At 46.7% G+C, this 21,046-nt stretch overlaps 1 protein-coding gene across 1 annotated transcript in view; it reads left to right on the top strand.

The window, feature by feature from the left end:
- Positions 1-21,046, top strand: part of VAV1 (vav guanine nucleotide exchange factor 1) — a 63,604-nt gene that overhangs the window by 25,848 nt on the left and 16,710 nt on the right. The window contains exons 2-22 of the mRNA XM_027547478.1: positions 3,236-3,352; positions 3,855-3,913; positions 4,032-4,097; positions 4,266-4,374; positions 4,466-4,561; positions 6,204-6,272; positions 6,457-6,560; positions 7,351-7,450; positions 8,163-8,258; positions 8,484-8,552; positions 8,830-8,916; positions 9,016-9,101; positions 9,729-9,861; positions 10,663-10,772; positions 11,605-11,706; positions 11,953-12,050; positions 12,145-12,167; positions 12,505-12,550; positions 16,279-16,415; positions 16,750-16,815; positions 19,815-19,846. Of these exons, the coding sequence (XP_027403279.1) occupies positions 3,236-3,352; positions 3,855-3,913; positions 4,032-4,097; positions 4,266-4,374; positions 4,466-4,561; positions 6,204-6,272; positions 6,457-6,560; positions 7,351-7,450; positions 8,163-8,258; positions 8,484-8,552; positions 8,830-8,916; positions 9,016-9,101; positions 9,729-9,861; positions 10,663-10,772; positions 11,605-11,706; positions 11,953-12,050; positions 12,145-12,167; positions 12,505-12,550; positions 16,279-16,415; positions 16,750-16,815; positions 19,815-19,846 (1,805 nt within the window). The remainder of the gene's footprint in view (positions 1-3,235; positions 3,353-3,854; positions 3,914-4,031; positions 4,098-4,265; positions 4,375-4,465; positions 4,562-6,203; positions 6,273-6,456; positions 6,561-7,350; positions 7,451-8,162; positions 8,259-8,483; positions 8,553-8,829; positions 8,917-9,015; positions 9,102-9,728; positions 9,862-10,662; positions 10,773-11,604; positions 11,707-11,952; positions 12,051-12,144; positions 12,168-12,504; positions 12,551-16,278; positions 16,416-16,749; positions 16,816-19,814; positions 19,847-21,046) is intronic.

Genomic DNA, 21,046 nt, shown 5'->3' on the forward strand with positions numbered 1-21,046 from the left:
ACACCTGAGGCTAAGACAACAGTGTAAATCAACTAATACTTCAATTAGAAAAAAAAGACAAAGAAGAACAGAATTTCTGTTAGGAACCAACAGCGAACATTATGATTAATGGGGACACACACAGTAGAAGCATTCCTGTTTAATTTTTAAATTCATTTTGATGAGCTGACCTCTACACAGAGAGAGTAAAACTTAACAGAAGCAGAGTAGAACCATAGGTACAAAGAGCTGGGGGTAGGGGTGGGGAAATTAATGTGCAGATATTGGTTAAAGGGTATTAAGTTGAAGTTACATAGTATGAGTCAGTCTGGAGCTCTAGGGTACTGTATGACTGTACTTGGTAACACTGTACTGAACACCATAATTACGCTCTGAGAGTAGATTTCAAGTGCATTCATTACACACGTGACTATGAGAAGTGTGTTATTCATAGTGTTATTATATTATTATATTATATTATTATATAATATTATATTATTATATTATAATATTATAGTATAATATTGTATTATTATAGTGTTATTCATGGTGACTATGAGAAGTGTTAATCAGCTTGACTGTAATAATGCTTTCACTATGAATAAGTACATCAAACCGTCCTGTTGCTTACCTTATATATATATATACATATTTGAAGATACATAAATTTAAAACAATATAGAGAAAGTGCTGAGAATGGAACAGGTGGCAGGTGCTCATGGTGACTTCCACTGCATGCAAAGCAATGAAGTTATAGTCAAGAAAATCAACTCCAGATTCACACCATCTGGGAATTAAATTTCAGCTCTTCCATGGTCTTACTTTTGTTTGTTTGTTTTTATTTGGATTTTTAAAAAATGAGGTATAGTTGATTTGCGCGTGCTAAGTCCCTTAAGTCATATCCATATCTTTGTGATGCTGTGGACTGTAGCCCAGCAGGCTTCTCTGTCCACGGGGATTCGCCAGGCAAGAATTTTACCGTGTTGTTAGCTTCAAGTGCATAGCACATATGATACAGTTATATATGTGTGTGTGCTGTGCTTAGTTGCTCAGTTGTGTCTGACTCTTTGGGAACCCATGGACTGTAGCCTGTCAGGCTCCTCTCTCCATGGGGATTCTCCAGGGAGGAATACTGGAGTGGGTTGCCATATAGTCTTTTTCAGATTCTTTTCCACTGTAAGTTATTTCAAGAGTATTGAGTATAGTTACCTGTGCTATACAGTAGGTCCCTGTTGTTTATTTTATAGTCAATAGTGTGTAAATCCCCATCTCCTAATTTGTCACCCTCTCGGCCTTTCCCCTTTGATAACCAGAAGCGTGTTTTCTGTGCCACATGCTTACTCTTTTTCCTTTTTTAACTTCTTATTTTATATTGGAGTATAGTTGATTAACAAGTTGTGTTAGTTTCAGGTTTACAGTCGGGTGATTCAGTGATACACATACATGTATCTGTTCTTTTTCAAATTCTTGTCCCATTTAGGTTGTTACATAATATTGAGCAGAGTTCCCTGTGCATAGAATTTATTTTTTTTTTTGGGCCACACATTCTCCGACGGGGGATCAAACCTGTGTCCTCTGCACTGGAAGCGCAGAGTCTTAACCACTAGACCACCAGGGAATTCCCAGGCACAGAGTCACTCTTGCAGTTAATAATCTTGGGCAACTTTCCTTCCCTCTTTGAGCCTGCTTCCTTTTAGGTAAAATGGGCATTAAAACTCCACAGGGTTATCAAGAGAATGGAACAAGTCTGAGTACCCAACCACATAAAGTAGGCATCCCCAAATACAAATATTGTAGAATCACAGAGTTGTTGTTTAGTTGTTAAGTCATGTCCGACTCTTTTGTGACCCCATGGACTGTAGCCCCCCAGGCTCCTCTGTCCATGGATTTTCCCAGGCAAGAATGCTGGCGCTTGTTGCCATTTTCTTCTCCAGGGGATCTTCCCGACCCAGGGATTGAACCTGTGTCTCCTGCATTGCAGGCAGATTCTTTACCACTGAACCACCAGGGAAGTCCATTATAGGTTATTGCTGCTGCTGCTGAGTCGCTTCAGTCGTGTCCAACTCTGTTCGACCCCATAGACCGCAGTCCACCAGGCTCCCCCGTCCCTGGGATTCTCCAGGCAAGAACACTGGAGTGGGTTGCCATTTCCTTCTCTATGCAGGAAAGTGAAAAGTGAAAGTGAAGTCGCTCAAGTCATGTCCAACCCTCAGCGACCCCATGGACTGCAGCCTACCAGGCTCTTCCATCCATGGGATTTTCCAGGCAAGAGTATTTGAGTGGGGTGCCATTGCCTTCTCCAACAATAGTATTAGACAACCTTAAATGCTTGCATCTACTGTTTTTGAAAATAAAAATATTTTTACATTGCTCTAAAAAAAGACTCTGTAATGACCTACACAGGAAAAGAATCTTAAAAAGAGTGGATATATGTATATGTATAACTGAAAAACTTTGTTGGAGAGCAGAAACTAACACAACATTGTAAATCAACTATACCCCAATAAAAATTAATTAAAAAATGAATAAAGTGGTTAATGGTTAAATTTTTTATTGTGGTAAACTATGCATATTTATCATTATATATAAATAAAATAAGTATATTTTATAAATATAAATAAAATTTTATATGAAAATATACAAATAACATATATATAAAATAAAACAATAATACTTGCCATTTTAACCACTTGTAAATATACAATTCAGTGGCATTTAATACATTCATTACATTGTGTCACCATCACCACTATATCCAAAACTTTTTCATCATCCCCAACAGAAACTCTGTGCCCATTAAACACAGACTCCCCATCCCCTCCCCCAGCCTCTGGCATGTCCCCCATCCTAATTTCTGTCTCTATGGATGTACCTTTTCTAGGGACCTTATATAGGTGGTATCATACACCTTTCATCTTTCTGTGTTTGGCATATTTCACTTAGCATAATGTTTTCAAGATTTATCTGTGATGCAGCATAAATCAAAATGTAATTCCTTTTCAATGGCTGAGTAACATTCCATTGTTTATACACACCAGATTGTTATCTGTTAATGGTTAACTTTGTATCTTATGAGTTGTACTTCAGCAAGAAAAAATGCAGGGGTAAATGTGGCTTCCGGTACAGCTTGATCTTTCCTGAGAGGGGGCTGTGCCTTATTTTCCCTCTTCTGTGCCAGACCTCAAGCCCAATGGCCAGGAGTCAACTTCTCCCCTGTCCCATTTTGTTTCCTCCAACCTCGTCTCTCTTTCCACAGTTCCTCTGCCTTAAGAATATCCGCACCTTTCTGTCTACCTGCTACGAGAAGTTTGGCCTCAAGCGGAGTGAACTCTTTGAGGCCTTCGACCTCTTCGATGTGCAGGATTTTGGCAAGGTAAGATGGGACTGAGCTGCCTGTGAGATGGACACCTAGAGCCCAAAGACTGGATTTCAATTCATTTCCATGAATGTCTACACTGGACAAACCAAGTGTTGTCAGGGAAGGACTGCTGGGCTAGAACAAGTCATACAGCAGGTGCAAACAGCCTTGCTTGGAACACGTGGAACCCAGTTTGAGTCCCTGTCCCATCACTTGCTGTGTGACCTCAGATTTGTGGCCGTGCTTCTCTGAGCCCTAGGTCCATTGTAACTTGGAAATAAGATCATCCCATTCTGTCTGAGTGGTTATGGCGATTGACTAGAACAAAGGGTTCAAGTGGTGGGTGCTCAGTTAAGGGAATGTGGACATGCTGATGTGGGGACATAGGAAGGTGGGAAAATTCTGAATTGGGCTCCCAGGGACATGAAGTCTAACCTCAAGGTCAAGTGCTTGGAGGCTGTGTTCTGGCATGTGGGTGGGCAAGGGGCTTGCTGAGCAGCCTTGGCCCCCGTCACAGGTCATCTACACCCTGTCTGCCCTGTCCTGGACCCCGATTGCCCAGAACAAGGGGATCATGTGAGTAACTACGTGAGCTGACAGCTCTGGACCCCGTTAGGCCCTATTCCTCCTCCTTGAAGCCTCCTGCCCACCTGGCCCCCCTGGGTCTCTGCTCATACCATCTTGGTTCCCCCAGGCCCTTCCCCACTGAGGAGAGTGTGGGTGATGAAGACATCTACAGTGGCCTGTCCGACCAGATCGAGTGAGTGTCTGAGACCATGATCCTGCCCTGGTGGTCTGAGGAGACAAGGCCCCGCCATGGGGGGTGGGGGTCTGAGGGGACTGGCCTCTCCCTGGGGTGTCGGAGGGTCCCTGGTCTGGGGGCTGGTCTGGAGGCTTCTCTGGCTCCGCCTGACTCCGCGTCCTGCAGCGACACGGTGGAGGAGGATGAGGACCTGTACGACTGCGTGGAGAACGAGGAGGCAGAGGGCGACGAGGTCTACGAGGACCTCATGCGCTCGGAGCCGGTGCCCATGCCGGTGTGTGGGGGCGCAGGACCGGGTTGGGCAGGCTCATGGGTGGGGCGCATCCCCGGACACCCCAACATCAGCCTCTCCTCCCCACTCTCAGCCCAAGATGACAGAGTATGACAAGCGGTGCTGCTGTCTGCGGGAGATCCAGCAGACGGAGGAGAAGTATACGGACACGCTGGGCTCCATCCAACAGGTGATGCTCCGACCGGGTCCTTGCCAGACGCATGCGCAGAGCGGAGAGGCATCATCCAGCCCACACGGGCTTGGGGATGTTTCCCATCCTCACTGCTCCGTATTTCTTCATCTCTCATAGTCTCTGGTCCCCTCGGCGTTGCTCCCTACTTCTCCCTCTGTTTGAATTTCTCTCCTTCTGTGTCTCTTTATCCCTGTCGCCCTCTTTTCCTGTATCTTCATTTGTCCATTTATCTCTATTACTCTCACTTTCTACTTCCTCTTTTTCCTTTGGCCATCTCTCGCTTTTTTTTTTTTTGCTGCACTATGTGGCATGTGAGATCTCAGTTCCCTGGACCAGGGATCTAACCCATGCCCCCTGCAGTGGAAGCATGGAGTCTTAAGCACTGGACCACCAGGGAAGTCCCTGGCCATCTCTTTTTTAACCATTTTATTGAGATTTAATCAAAGTGCCATACAATTCAGCCATTGAACATCTACAATTTAATATTTTCTGGTATATTCACAAGGGTTTGCCACCATCATCACTGTTTATTTTCAAAAAAATTTATTGGAGTATAGTTGATTTACAGTATTGTATGTGTGCTCAGTCATGTCCAACTCTTTGTGACCCCATGGACTGTAGCCCACCAGGCTCCTCTGTCCATAGGATTCTCCAGGCAAGAATACTGGAGTGGGTTGCCAGGCCCTCCTCCAGGGGATCTACCTGACCCGGGGATTGAACCTGTGTCTCCTGCGTTGGCAGGCAGGTTCTTTGCTACTAGCGCCACCTGGGAACCCCACAAAGTTGTGTGAAGGTGAAGGTGAAGGTGAAGGTGAAGTCGTGTCTGACTCTTTGTGACCCCGTGGACTGTAGCCTACCAGGCTTCTACCAGGCTTCTCTGTCCATGGGATTTTCCAGGCAAGAATACTGGAGTGGGTTACCATTTCCTTCTCCAAGGGATCTTCCCGACCCACCACGGTTTAATTTTAGAACATTTTCTTTTTTTCCTGTTGTTTTGGCCTTGCAGCTTGTGAGATTTTCGTTCCTGGGCCAGGAATTGAACCCAGGCTCTCCTAACCACTGGACAACCAGGAAATTCCCAATTTTAGAACATTTTCATCATCCCTCAAAGAAACCCCATACCCCTTAGCCATCACCCCTTAAACTCTGATTTCCCCCCAGCCCCTCCCTGGCACCCACTAACCTACTTTCTGTCTCTGTGGCGTACTTATTCTGGACATTTCATCTAAATGAACTCATTCACCATGTGGCCTTCTGTGCCTGGCTCCTCTCGCTGAATCTCGTGTTTCAAGGCTCATCCACACTGAAGTGCGTGTCATTGCTTCACTCCTTTTTCTGGATGGACCACATTTTGTTATTTATTCATCTGTCGATAGACATATGGGTTGTTTCTGCTTTGGGAATTTATGATAATAAATTCTGCATGGAACAGTCCTGTACAGGTTTTTTGTGTGGACTTTCTCCATTACTCTTTTCTCTCATTTTCTGTTTCCTTGCCTCTGTCTCTTTCTCTCTACACATCTCTCTCTCTCTCCCAGTCTCCCTTTCCATCTCTGTCTCCTCCTCTCTGTGTCTCTGGGGCTTGCCTGGAAGGAGGAGTCTTCCCCTTCTCCATCCTTCTCTCCCCACTCCCCCACAGCATTTTATGAAGCCCTTGCAGCGGTTCCTTAAACCCCAAGACGTCGAGATTATCTTCATCAACATTGAGGTGAGCTGACTGATTACTGCCTTCCCGGGCTTCTGTACAGAGGGGATGGTTTGCTGGCTTCACCTGTCCCTGGGATGTGGGGGTTGGGAGATGAACCTCGTAGGGTGGGCGGATGATCCTTCTCCCACCCAGCATCCCCAGCTCCAGGCTCCCACCCCAAGCCTCACCCCTTCCCTCCAAGTAGGACCTGCTTCGTGTACACACCCATTTCCTAAAGGAGATGAAGGAAGCCCTGGCCAACCCTGGTGCATCCACCCTCTACCAGGTCTTCATCAAATACAAGGAGAGGTGAGACCCAGGCATCCAGCCCAGACCTCTGGAGGCCACCCTGCCCTGCCCAGGCTGGGCATTCGGGAGACATTGCCCTCATAGACCACCAAGCAGAGAAGGCTTTTCTATCCTTGCTTGTGGGCACAGTGCTGCTCATCTCTGGTTAAATTCCCAGCTCTTCCTCTTGTGAGCTGTATGGCACTAGAAAGTCACTTAACCTCTCTGTGCTTCTACTTCTGCATCTCTAAAATCAGTGTGATCCAAAGAATGTACCTCTTTGGGGTTGTGGTGAGGATCGAATAAATTGATGCCTTTTTTTTTTTTTAAGTCTCTCAGTCATGTCTGACTCTTTGTGACCCCATGGACTATATAGTCCATGGAATTCTCCAGGCCAGAATACTGGAGTGTGTAGCCATTCCCTTCTCCAGAGGATATTTCCAACCCAGGAATCGAACAGGGGTCTCCTGCACTGCAGGTGGATTCTTTACCACCTGGGCTACCAGGGAATTCTACAGAGCTTAATGTGGAACTTGGCACACAGTATGTGTTCAATAAATTCTTATTAAATAAATGAACATTAAGCAGAGATGATATGCCAGGTGCTCCACTTAGAGCTTCTTGTGCATTATCTCATTTAATGCTACAATAATCCATATGTGGGAGGTGCTATTGTTATGCCCATTTTACAGACAGGGAGACTGAGGCTCAGCACCATCCAGCTGGGAAGAGGCAGGGCCGGGATTGACACCCAGATCTGCCAGACCTTGGTGCCAGTGTCATTCCCCGGCCGCCTGCCCTCTTCCTGCAGGTTCCTCATCTATGGCCGCTACTGTAGCCAGGTGGAGTCTGCCAGCAAGCACCTGGACCGCGTGGCCACAGCCCGGGAGGATGTACAAATGAAGCTGGAAGTAGGGGATGGGCTTCATCTTTGCGGGGGGAAGTTCTCTCACTCCTTTCCACTCTCTGGGGGGCAGTAGTGGGGAGACTGAGCTGGAAAGAGCATCCCTTCCTGCTGCAGCCTAGTCAGGGGTCTGTCCGCTGAAGGTTTGTGGAGGGAGGTACTGATCAGCTAAGTGGGAGAAACTGATCCCAGCTGAACCCTGTACTCTGGATGGAGCCCTGGTACCAGCCTGAGGTTCTGACACTGACCTGAACTCCGAGGGCACACTGAACCCCAGCCAGAGGCCCAACCCTGGCTGTGCACCAAGTCTGGGCCAAACCCCAGTTCTGGGCTGAGTTCCAACTTCACACAGAGCCCCGATCCCAGCCAAGCCCTGATCCTGGAGGGAGCACGGATCCTGGACTGAATCCCAACCTGGATCCGTTTGTCTAGTGGAAGCATAGACAGAGTAGGGATGATGAGGGATGGCCAGTGTCTGCTGTCCATTCAATTTCTTTGGTCTCCATCATGGGGACCCTCCAGGCCTGTCTACCTCCCTCTCTGGAGCCCCCATCAGCTGAGGAATCCTGGACATCTACCCCAGGCAGCCTCCAGCTGGTCACCCGCACCCCATGGTGTTCTTTATTTCCTTGGGGAGCGGGGAGAAGAGGCTTCAGGGTCTAGAACAATCCCCACCTGCTTCCACCTCTTCTCACTCACCCCTTTCTCCAACCCCCTAGGAATGTAGTCAGCGCGCCAACAACGGGAGGTTCACCTTAAGGGACCTGTTGATGGTGCCCATGCAGCGAGTGCTCAAATATCACCTCCTGCTCCAGGTGCACAAAGCGGGGAAGGCATGGGCTTCTAGGGGCACACAGATCTCCCTGCAAGGGCTCCTGGGGGCTGGGCTTCCCTTTCTGGGAGGGGGTCACTGGGGCTGTGCCCCAGCCTCTAGGGACAGCAGAAGGAGGAAGAAGGAGCTGGTGGGCCAGGCTTGTTTGGAAGGCCCCCCAGGAGGAGGGGGCAGGCCCAGGCAATATGCATCTCTGTGGGTCACACAGGAGCTGGTGAAACACACACAGGATGCAATGGAGAAGGACAACTTGCGGCTGGCCCTAGATGCCATGAGGGTGAGTGGTCACACAGAGGGATGGCAGTGCCACCCAGACACCCATGGGTTTAAGTCAGGGAGTACCACCCAGGCACGGCCACACCCACGGCCGCCCCCTCCCTCCACCGCCCTCTCGAGACCTCCTGTACCTCGAATGATTCATTCCCAGCATCCCCCTTGGGGACAGTGACATTCTCCTGCTGCCCCCTGCTGGAGGTTGACCCTCTGTCCCCTGCCAGGTGGGGGATAGGACTGGGGGAGCGGGGCACCCAGGCTCACCCTTGCCCCACCCCCAGGACCTGGCACAGTGCGTAAACGAGGTCAAGCGGGACAATGAGACGCTGCGGCAGATTACCAACTTCCAGCTGTCCATCGAGAACCTGGTGAGGGGGTGGGCGGGGAGGGCCGGGATGTGGCCACGTGGAGAGGGGGTGTCATCTCCTCCTGGGGGCCCCTTGCCAGACGTCTTGTCTGCTGTGTAGGACCAGTCTCTAGCCCACTACGGCCGACCCAAGATCGATGGTGAGCTGAAGATAACTTCGGTGGAGAGGCGCTCCAAGATGGACAGGTGGGCGGAGCCAATACGGATCTGGGGCGGAGCCTGGACAGGGGCGGGGCCAGGCTACTGGTTAGGCAGGTGGGTGGAGCCAACATAGTTCTAGGATGGAATCTGGGCAAGGGCTTGGTGCTATTTCTAGATAGACAGGTTTTGAAAAAAAAAGTTTGTTGCCCAGGTGTCTCCGACTCTTTGCGATCCCATAGACTGTAGCCCGCCAGGCTCCTCTCTTCATGGGAATCTCCAGGCAAGAGTACTGGAGTGGGTTGCCATTCCCTTCTCTAGGGGATCTTCCCAACCTAGGGATCGAACCTGGCTTTCCCTCATTGCAGGCAGATTCTTTACCATCTGAGGTAGGTGGGGCCGTATGTACCAGTGGGTGGAGCCTAGACTGAGAGGACAAGCAGAGCCAGCATGGTTGTGTGGGTGGAGCCAAGACGGACAGGTGGCAGGAACAGCAAGAATCAAATGGGTGAAGTCAAAATAGACAGGTAGGCGTGGCCAAGTTGGCCACTGTGGAGAAGAAGAGCCAGAATCCTAGATTGACAGCAGAGTGGGCCCGGAAAGTGGGAGGGGATCAAGTGGAGAGCTTGTGGGAACTTAGGGAGGAGCCAGACAGGGACACTTGATTGCTTCCAGGTATGCCTTCCTGCTTGACAAAGCTCTGCTCATCTGTAAGCGCCGAGGGGACACCTACGACCTCAAGGACTTTGTGAACCTGCACAGCTTCCAGGTTCGAGATGACTCCTCCGGAGAGAGGGACAACAAGAAGGTAAGGCTCAGAGGTGGTAACTGGGAGACCCCAATGCTGGGGACCCTCAATGCCACTTGAGCTCTCTACTTGGCCCTTGGAATGCCTGTGTGTGTGTGTGTGTGATTTAGCACTGAAACATGTATATTATCATATGTGAAATAGATCACCAGTCCAAGTTCGATGCATGAAACAGGGCACTCAAAGCCGGGACCCTGGGACAACTTTGAGGGATGGGATGGGGAGGGAGGTGGGAGGGAGGTTCAGGATGGGGGACACACGTACACCCTTGGCTGATTCATGTCAGTGTATGGCAAAAATCACTACAGTGTTGTAAAGTAATTAGTCTCCAATTAAGAGAAATAAATTAATTTTTAAAATTTAATTTATTTATTTTGGCCACGTGGCCTGTGGAATCTTAGTTCCCCCATCAAGGATCTGACTCATGCCCCCCTGCAGTGGAAGTGCAGAGTCTTAACCACCGGACAGCCACAGAAGTCCCAAGTGTGATTTTGTTTTGTAATTAAAAAAATTTTTTATTTAAATTTGTTTTTAATTGGAGGATAATTGCTTTACAATATTGTGTTGGTTTCTGTCATACCTCAGTGTGAATCAGCCATAGGTATAAGTATGCATGTGTATGAATCTAGATTTGTGGATGTGTATTTGCTTCTCCTGGGAAGCCCTTTACACGGCTCTCCTGGGGGCAGACAGGCTGTAGTTGGCTTGACCCCTTCCTCCCCAGAGCAGTAGGGTCAATGGGCATGTGGTCCCACCCTCTGCAGGGTGGGTGCCTTCATTTTAAACCCTGCTTCTCCACAGTGGACTCACATGTTCCTCCTGATTGAGGACCAAGGTGCCCAGGGCTATGAGCTGTTCTTCAAGACACGAGAACTAAAGAAGAAGTGGATGGAGCAGTTCGAGATGGCCATGTGAGACCCCCTCCTCCTCCATCTTTCCATCCTCAGAGGACTTTAGGCAGTTTTGGGCTTTAGTCTCACCTTGCCATGGGGTCACTGAGAACCTCAGTTTCTTCCTCTGGGAAGTGGGAGGAACAGGCTTTCAAGACAGTCTGCATCCCCAGAATGCCAAGTGTTCACGATTTTCCATCACCAGCCTCGAAATCCTTCCTCCTTGTCTTCCACCTCCTTCTCTTTCTTGAGATGACATTCACATAACAAAAACTTAGCCATTTTGAAGTGCACAATTCTGGGACTTCCCTGGCAGTTCAATGGTTGAAACTCCCCCTTCCAGTGCAGGGGGGTATGAATTCAATCCCTGGTCAGGGAACTAAGATCCTACATGCCTTGTGGCCAAAAAACCAAAACATAAGAAATAGAAGCAATATTGTAACACATTCAATAAAGACTTTTAAAATGGTCCACATTAAAAAAAATCTTTTAAAAAAGTGCACAATTCAGTGGTATTTGGTAAATTCACACTGTGCAACCATCACCTCTATCTAGTTCCAGAATATCTTCAAACCCCCAGATGAGACCCTGCACTCAAGCAGTGATCCCTTCCTGTTTTCCCTACTCCCAGCCCCTGGCACCCACTCACCCACTTTCTGTCCCCACCTATGTTCACTGAAGCACTATTCACTAGCAAAATGGTCACAATCCAACGGTCCATCAGTGGGCGCATGGAGAAACGCAATAGGGCATATCCATGCAATGAAACAGTAGGCTGCAGCGTGTACTGGTACGTCATTGCCTTTAATGGCTGAATCCTGTTCCATTGCATGGAATTCTCTTCCCTCGTCAGCTCCAACATCTACCCCGAGAACGCCACTGCCAATGGTCATGACTTTCAGATGTTTTCCTTTGAGGAGACCACATCCTGCAAGGCTTGCCAGATGCTGCTGAGGTGGGAATCTGGGAGGATGGACCTGGTTGCTGGGGTGGGTTGTCCCTTCCTCTGTGGGGTGGGGGGGCTCCCCTGGCCATCATGCCCCTGAGTTGGGAGGGGGGAGGCTCTCCTTTGATCTTCAGCTTCTCTGTCTCTCTTCTGCTCTAAAAAAACCCAAAGGGGCCCTTTATGTTGTTGGCAAAATGATTGGCTGTGTTTGTTCAGCATCACTGACTCCTTCCTTTATCTTCTCCTGCATCTCAGAGGCACTTTCTATCAGGGGTACCGCTGTCAACGGTGCCGAGCACCTGCACACAAGGAGTGTCTTGGGAGGGTCCCTCCGTGTGGTCGACATGGACAAGGTACTAGGGGACTGAGGTGGGAGGTGGGTTTCTGCATGAGGGTTCCCCCCAACCCCATTCTAACCAGTATATCTGTATATTTACCCTCTCATAGATTATTCAGGAACTATGAAGAAGGTGAGACCCCCCATGTTCCTTTCTGTGCATGGAAAGTGGGGCAGGAGTCGGGAAGGAAGGATCTGGGAGACTCTATCAGTGGGTGTGGCTCTTGGCTGGATGCCCAGTTGATCCCTGGGTCTAGAAGATCCCCTGGAGGAGGAAATGGCAACCCACTCCACTATTCTTGCCTGGGAAATCCCATGGACAGAGGAGCCTGGCAGGCTACAGTCCTGGGGCTGCAAAGAGTCTGACACAACTGAGTGACTGAGCAGGCACATCTGCAGGCAAATAAGGGTTGAGGAGCCCCCAGACGGGGTACAGATAGTCATGCTTGCTCTTTTGTCTCTCCCTTCAGGATAAGCCACATCGGCGGGCTCAAGACAAAAAGAGGAATGAGCTAGGTGAGTCAGCAGGGGATGCTGTGCAGGGCAGAAAGAAATCTAGGCTTTGCCTCAGTGATGCTGACCCAGGGAGAGATCTCAACAATTATGTTAATGACCACATAACATTCTACTTATAAAACATCTGTTCTAGTTCCAGAAACCTGAAAGGAATTTTTAAATAGCAAAGTCAATTTGTTATTAGCTTTGCTTAAACACTGTGAAGGGGGTGCTTGGAACATGGCAATCCTTGTTATCATGTTCTTGCCTCCCATTCACTTTTTTATGTATACAGATGTTTTTTAAAATTGAAGTTTAGTTGAATAAAGTCTTGCCCTACTCACCTCCTGCTTCTTAGGCTTTGCACATGCTGTTCCCTCTGCCTGGACCACTCCTGCCTCCTCATCCATCTAACTCCACCTCAACTTTCAAGTGTCCACTTTAATGCATCCTCCTCTGAGCAACCTTCCCTGATGGCTCAGACTCATCAGGTCTCCCACTGTGATGCTCCGGAAAACCCTCTATTCCTACCACCTCAACTAGAATAACTTAGCCAAACCCTGTCTCCCGCTACCCACCTGGGAGCTTACAGTGATTTAGGTATACAGCAAAGTGATTTAGTTATACAGATATTTTTCAGATTCTTTTCCATTGTAGGTTATTATAAGATATTGAATATAGTTCCCTGTATTATAAGTAGGTCCTTGTTGTTCATCTCTTTATATATAGTAGTGTCCATCTGTCCATCTCAAATTCCCAGTTTATTCCTCCACCCCCTCCCATTCACCTTTTTTATTCACTGGCCACCCTCCCTTTTTTGGTTTGCTGACAAACTCCATCTGTAGTCTTAGCTGGCTGGGCACACCTCATGCCCTCTCCCATTGATTCTGTGTCACAGAATCTTATCATAATAGGGTGGTCTCAGCAAAGCATCAGTTCAGTTCAGTCGCTCAGTCGTGTCCAACTCTTTGCGACCCCATGAATCGCAGCACACCAGGCCTCCCTGTCCGTCACCAACTCCCGGAGTTCACCCAGACTCACATCCATCGAGTCAGTGATGCCATCCAGCCATCTTATCCTCTGTCGTCCCCTTCTCCTCCTGCCCCCAATCCCTCCCAGCATCAGAGTCTTTTCCAATGAGTCAACTCTTCGCATGAGGTGGCCAAAGTACTGGAGTTTCAGCTTTAGCATCGTTCCTTCCAAAGAAATCCCAGGGCTGATCTCCTTCAGAATGGACTGGTTGGATCTCCTTGCAGTCCAAGGGGCTCTCAAGAGTCTTCTCCAGCACCACAGTTCAAAAGCATCAATTCTTTGGCGCGCAGCCTTCTTCACAGTCCAACTCTCACATCCATACATGACCACTGGAAAAACCATAGCCTTGACTAGACAGACCTTTGTTGGCAAAGTAATGCCAACAAATATTCTGCTTTTGAATATGCTATCTAGGTTGGTCATAACTTTCCTTCCAAGGAGTAAGCATAGTCCACCTGAAAGGTAGGGAGCAGGAGATGCAGTTTGACCAAGCCAGAATTCTTTTTAGCCTGGGCAGGGGGTGGTGGTAGAAAGGCTGGATTCCTGTATATGTTAACAGTGTCTATGGGATCACAGTCATGATGAGTAATTTTTATTCAATATCTATTGTATATATCCTCTGAAGTAAATTGATGACTAAAACAGGATATTTCCTGTCCTCCCAAAGCTCCTAGGTGGGTAGCAGGAGACAGGGTTTGGCTAAGTTATTCTAGTTGAGGTGGTAGGAGTAGAGGGTTTTCCGGAGCATCACAGTGGGAGACCTGATGAGTCTGAGCCATCAGGGAAGGCTGCTCAGAGGAGGAGGCATTAAAGTGGACACTTGAAAGTTGAGGTGGAGTTAGATGGATGAGGAGGCAGGAGTGGTCCAGGCAGAGGGAACAGCATGTGCAAAGCCTAAGAAGCAGGAGGTGAGTAGGGCAAGACTTTATTCAAGAACTAGGGGGGACCTCCCAGGTGGCCCAGTGGTTAAGAATTTGCCTTGCAATGAAGGAGGTGCGGATTTGATTCCCGGCCGGGGAGCAAAGATCCTGCATGCTGCACAGTGTGGCCACAGAGTAAAAAAAAAGAACTTGGTGTGGCCAAGAAAAATAAACTCTTTGCTCAGAATCAATGTAAAGATTCAGTTTCATATCTGTCATTCTATATCTATCTTGATAGATATCTATAGATAGCTATAGTTCTAAATCTATAGCTATAGGTACTTCAGCTTTATTTGTAACAATTAAAAATTAGAAACAACTCAAATATGGTCAACAGTGGGAATACATATATGATATATACTATATATGTATATAATGTAATAATTGCTAAGTCACTTCAGTCGTGTCCGACTCTGTGCGACCCCATAGACAGCAGCCCACCAGGCTCCCCTGTCCCTGGGATTCTCCAGGCAAGAACACTGGAGTGGGTTGCCATTTCCTTCTCCAATGCATGAAAGTGAAAAGTGAAAGTGAAGTCGCTCAGTCGTGTCCGATTCTTAGTGACCCCATGGACTGCAGCCTACCAGGCTCTTCCGTCCATGGGATTTTCCAGGCAAGAGTACTGGAGTGGGATGCCATTGCCTTCCCCGAATGTAATAATATATATGTATAAAATCAGCTGTATAAAAAAATGTATATATTAGCTTTACTGGTCAAAAACCAGAAACAACCCAGATGTCCTCAGTAGGAGATAATATATATGAATGTGTGTATGTGTGTATATATCCATCATACAGATACTTAAACATATGTATATGTTCACATATATGTTTGCATATATATATATACATACTCTTGCTCATATCCATTTTATGTGGATATACATAATTATCATTTTCTATTGAGACAGAAATATGTAATTTTCTATAATTTCCTATTGAAATATATATAATATATATGTAGTGTTCTATGAGATGGAAATATTTCTATTGAGATAGAAAATACATACCATAAGGTGTGTACAATGAATAAATTTTAAGAGTATGGCTCACTGAATCTCTACCCATGTAACCACCACTCAGATCAATGTATAGGACACTTTCATCATCATGGAAAGTTTTATTGGCTGGTGCTGGTCATACTCACTGCTAGTCTGCCCTGTCTCCCAGAAGGAACCACTTTCTGACCTCTATCAGCACAGATTAGTTTTGCCTGCCCTTTAACTTCACACAAATGAAGTTGTATAGCATGGACTCTCACAGCGTATTAGCGTATCTGCTTGAAGCAGTCACTTGTTCTTTTTCATTGCTGTATCGTATTCCATGATATGGTTATTTCATGCTGTGTTTATCCATCTTCTTAAAGACATGGGGTATGTTGCACATTTTTTAGCTCTTGTGAATAGAGCTGCTGTGAACATTCTTCGTCTATGAATCTCTGGGGACCTGTGTTTCGTTTCTCTGGGTGATGTATTCATGAGTGGAATTAGCTTCAGTGAACACTGCCCAGCAGTTTTCCAAAGTGGGTTCCTACTAGTCATGCAGGAATGAGCTGTGGAGTCATGGCCACCCTTCCCGTTTATGCAAAAAAAATTATTTTACATGTTTTCATGTTAAAAACTTCTTCAAATTAAAAAAAAAGAGAGAATCCAGGAATCCAGGTGACTTCCAGTTGCTCCACATCCTTGCTGCCACTTGGTATCGTCTGTCTTTTTACCTTCTGCCATCCTGCTGGGTGGCGAGACTTGGATGTGAAAGTCCTGGACTTCTCTGTATCATCCCCTCCCCTCCCCTCCAGGCCTGCCCAAGATGGAGGTGTGCCAGGAATACTACGGGCTGCCCCCACCCCCTGGAGCCATTGGACCTTTTTTGCGCCTCAACCCGGGAGACATTGTGGAGCTCACTAAGGCTGAAGCCGAACAGAACTGGTGGGAGGTACAGGCTGGGGCCATGGGAATGACGGGGAAGGACCTGAACATGGGGTTAGGGTGTAGGTGGCCTCGGGAGTGGGATCATGCTCCCACTGAACTCTGGCAATGGAAATTTGCTCCAGGCAGGGTGATGTCTATGGGGATTTGTGGGGCTGATCTGGCCCTTCTGGGCTGGTGGTATTCCCAGAAGTTGATACTGGTTGGTCCCTCTCTGGGTCATTCCAGGTCATGGAGAGGTAGATGGCCAAGCAGAGTGGCTGTTGGGTGAAAGATGAATACACACAAGCATTGTGGCTGCCTGTAACCTCTCTGTCCATCTCTCCCTTCCATCTTTTTAGGGAAGGAATATATCTACCAATGAAGTCGGCTGGTTTCCCTGCAATAGGGTCAAGCCCTACGTGCATGTGAGTGCCTCAGTCTGGTTGGAGTGAGGGCACGGGGGTGCAGAGGGCGTCCTGTGAGGATGGGCAGCATTGAGGGGAATGCTCCTGAGATCAGGAGGGGCTGCCCATCATGGCGTGTCACTCCCTACCTTGTTGACTGAGCCCAGAGAGGGGTTCACCCTGGGAAGGATGACCAGTCCTTTTCTCCTTGGTTCTTTTTATTTTCAATGTTTCAGTTTTTATTACATACACATGAACATATGACTTTTTAAAATTAACCTTTAATTTTGTTTTGGAGTATAGCCAGTGACAATGTTGTGGTAGTTTCAGGTGGACAGAAAAGGGACTCGGTCATACATACATGTATCCATTCTCCCCCAAACCCTGTTCCCGTCCAGGCTGCCACATGACATTGAGCAGAGTTCCCTGTGCTGTACAGCAGATCCTTGTTGGTTATCTATTTTAAATATAGCAGGGTATACATGTCCATACCAAACTCCCAACCCTCCCTTTCTCCCATCCTTTCCTCAGCAACCATAAGTTTATTCTCTAAGTTCTTGTGAGTCTGTTTCTGTTTTCTAAATAAGTTCATTTGTATCATGTCTTTTTAGATTTAGTATAAAAATGGATGTCATACGATGTCTCTGTTTCTCTGTCTGACTTATTTCACTCAGTATGACGATCTCTGTGCTTAGTTTCTCAGTCCTGTCTGACTCTTTGGGACCCCATGGACTGTAGCCCGCAGGCTCCTCTGTCCATGGGGATTCTCCAGGTGAGAATACTGAAGTGGGTTGCCATGCCTTCTTCCAGGGGATCTTCCCAACCCAGGGATCGAACCTAGGTCTCCCACATTACAGGTGGATTTTTTACCATCTGAGCCACCAGAGATGTGCAAATGGCATTATTTTGTTCTTTTTAATGGCTGGGTAATATTTCATTTTATATATGTACTACATCTTCTTTGTCCATTCCCCTGACAATGGACATTTAGGCTGCTTCCATGTCTTGGCTATTGTAAACAGCACAGCAATGAATATTGGGGTACATGTATCCTTTTGGACCATGTTTTTCCCTGTATATGTGCCTAGGAGTGGGATTTCAGAGTCGTATGGTAGCTCTGTTTTTAGTTTTTTAAAGAACCTTCATCCTTGAATCTTCTCCATCACTTGGGGAAGGAACAGGGGTTCAGAAGGCTGGCCAACCCCTGCATTCCTTCAGAGGCACCAAACAGAGTCATCTACGGGGTCGCGTCCCCTGGGCCTCCTCATGCAGGGACGAGGCCTGCCCACCGCTCTGCCTGGTGCTTGTCTTTCTTCACCTGTTTCCCATTCTCTTGATTTCCTCGTCTTGATAATGACTTCAAATCTTCCCCATTCTCCCCAAACCTCATTCTTCCTAACTACCCACTGACCACTTTGTAGCCCTCATAGGAGCCTGCAGACAGAAAGTCTCTCCCATTTTTTTTTTGCTTTCATTTTACGTAATTTCAGACTTCCAGAAAAGTCATGAGAATAATGCAAAGAACGCTCATACATCTGTTAGTCAGATCACCAATTGTTAACATTTTGTCTCATTGTCTCTGTCATCTTTCTCTCAACATTTCATTTATATGGAAAATGTCTATTATTTGTTTTTTCTTGAGACTCTTCAAAGTAAGTTTACAGACACATTTCCTCTTTAATTTGAATACCTGCCGAGAACAGGAACTTTCTCTTGTATATACATAGTGTGATTTTTGAAAACATGAAATTCAGCATGGACATTCTACTATTATAAATTATCACATATTAGAAATTATAATATATAAATTATATATTACATAATTCAGAGTGTATATTTACACTTTACCAATTTTCCAAAAAATATCTTTTGCCTTTTTTTTTTTTTTTTTGGCTTGGGGTCCTTTCTCCATTGTGGAGTTGCATTATGTATTTCTAACTCCATCATTCCTCCTAAGTTATTAGCTGATATTCTATTGTAAAGAACTGTCTCTTCTATGTATCTGTGTATTATGTATGTATCTATCAATCAATCAATCATCTTTGTATCTATGAATCTGTCAGTTACCTGACAGATTCATGCATATCTATGTATCTGTGTGTCTATCCATGTATCCATTTGCATCTATGTATCAATTATCTATGGATCTATCTAATAATCATCTATGTATTTATCTGTGTATCTATGTATATACCAATCAACCATCTGTGTATCTATGTACTTGTGTATTCATCCATTATCTATGTATCTATCTATATAGCCATCTCTGTATCAATCATCTATGTGTCTATCTGTGTATCTGTTTGGTATCTATCTCAGGAAATGTTCCTGGATTTTTATTTTCATATTGTCCTGGCCTGGACCAGTGGGCTTAGGGCTTCCCTGGTGGCTCAGACAGTAAAGCATCTGCCTGTAATGTGGGAGACCTGGGTTCGATCCCTGGGTGTGGAAGATCCCCTGGAGAAGGAAATGGCAACCCACTCCAGTACGCTTGCCTGGAAAATTCCATGGATGGAGGAGCCTGGGAGGCTATAGTCCATGGGGTCGCAAAGAGCTGGACATGATTGGGCAACTTCACTGGTTCACTGGACCAGTGGGAGCCCCTTCAGGCTGGCTCCTCTGTCCTTTTGACATAACCTCATTGTTCTCTGAGCCCTTCTTTACTTTTTAGCACAAGAGCACACTGCTCTTGTACTCCTTCTGCCCCAATCTTGGAATCGACCATTTTCCCAAGGAGCCAGGATCCTTTCGGTGGGACTTGGCATTCACACATCAAGATCTGGACGTCTTTCCAATTTCTGCCTACACACGTAACTGCCTCTTTAAAGCTGATTCATTTGGGAGGGGGGGACTGGTCTCTCCCACTGGATTCTGGAGCTGTATTTCCAGAGAAGAGCACAGTGCCCGGCACGTAATAGACACCCAGTACGTGATAGTGGAATGAATGAATGCAGTGTCCTGAAGTCTGTTGCCATGCTGAACCCTTTTCCCTAAGTCTCCGCCTCTGTCTGTGTCCCCAGGGTCCCCCTCAGGACCTGTCCGTTCATCTCTGGTGAGTAGAACCATCTTATTTTTCACTTGGGGTGCTTTGGGGTGGATGTTTGGGCTGAACATTGGGGTGCCACAAGGGGCTGCAAACAAGTCAGTTATTCATTCTTCAAACTTTGGGCCTTAACTACTGGGTCCAGCCCTACACCAGGGGCTGCTGAGGAGAGAGCACAGACCAAAGAGGGGCCTTGACTTTGGGATATTCGGTTCTAATGTAAAGAAAACGATGGTGACAATATAATGGGAGCTTCTTCTCCCTCTCCACCTGCCTTTTTTTGAGAACCTACTGCTTAGAGTACAATGAGGGATGGAGGTTTATACTGTCGCTTTGGAGCCCGCTGACTTCGGTTCCAATCCTGACTCTAATATTATCCAGCTGTGTGACCTTTAGCCAGTAACTCAGCTTCTCTGCGCTTCAGCTTTCCTCCCTGGAAAACAGATTGGTAACAATATCTGATTCATAGGGCTGTTAAGAAGTTTCCATGAGCCTGTAAAGTGCTTAGCTCTATTCCTGACATGCAAAAAGCACTTTATTATCTATTCTTATTAGCATTAGCTGTTATGACCACATTTCATCCATTGTAAAATGCATATTTTTTGCTCTCACTATTTAACGCCTCTGGCATTGGAATAGTTCTTACAATTAGTGGTGTCTCAGTTCTTCTGCCTAATTTTATGGGTGCGTGTGTGTGCTAAGTCGCTCAGCCATGTCAGACTCTGTGACCTCATGGACTGTAATCTGCCAGGCTCCTCTGTCCAGGCAAGAATACTGGAGTGGGTAGCCATTCCCTTCTCTGGGCAGATTCTTTACCATCTGAGCCACTAGGGAAACCAGTAATTTTTATTTCATAATTGCCCGTGAAAGCATGGTGTATTTTACAATGATTGGTATCCTAGACTGTGGTATTGTTTTTATGACCACTGTGTCAGCATTTTAAGGGCAATTCTTGTAATAATGCTTTGAGTGCATACTCCTCTTAATCTCTTTCTGCAATGGAGGAAACCACGACTCAGAGAGCAGCAAGTAACTTGGTCAGTGTCACAAAGCAAGGAAGTGAAAGAGGTGGGATTCGAACCCAAGTCTGCCGGGCTTCAAAGCCCAACCTTATTACACAAAGGGCCTAATAACACTCCCGTGTGGTAAACACACACCACGTATGAGGCGCTTCAACTGCGTCTTTGCCTTTTGTCAAAAATGTTCCTC

Source organism: Bos indicus x Bos taurus, chromosome 7, assembly GCF_003369695.1.
Source record: "Bos indicus x Bos taurus breed Angus x Brahman F1 hybrid chromosome 7, Bos_hybrid_MaternalHap_v2.0, whole genome shotgun sequence".
Taxonomy (NCBI): Eukaryota; Metazoa; Chordata; class Mammalia; order Artiodactyla; family Bovidae; genus Bos; species Bos indicus x Bos taurus.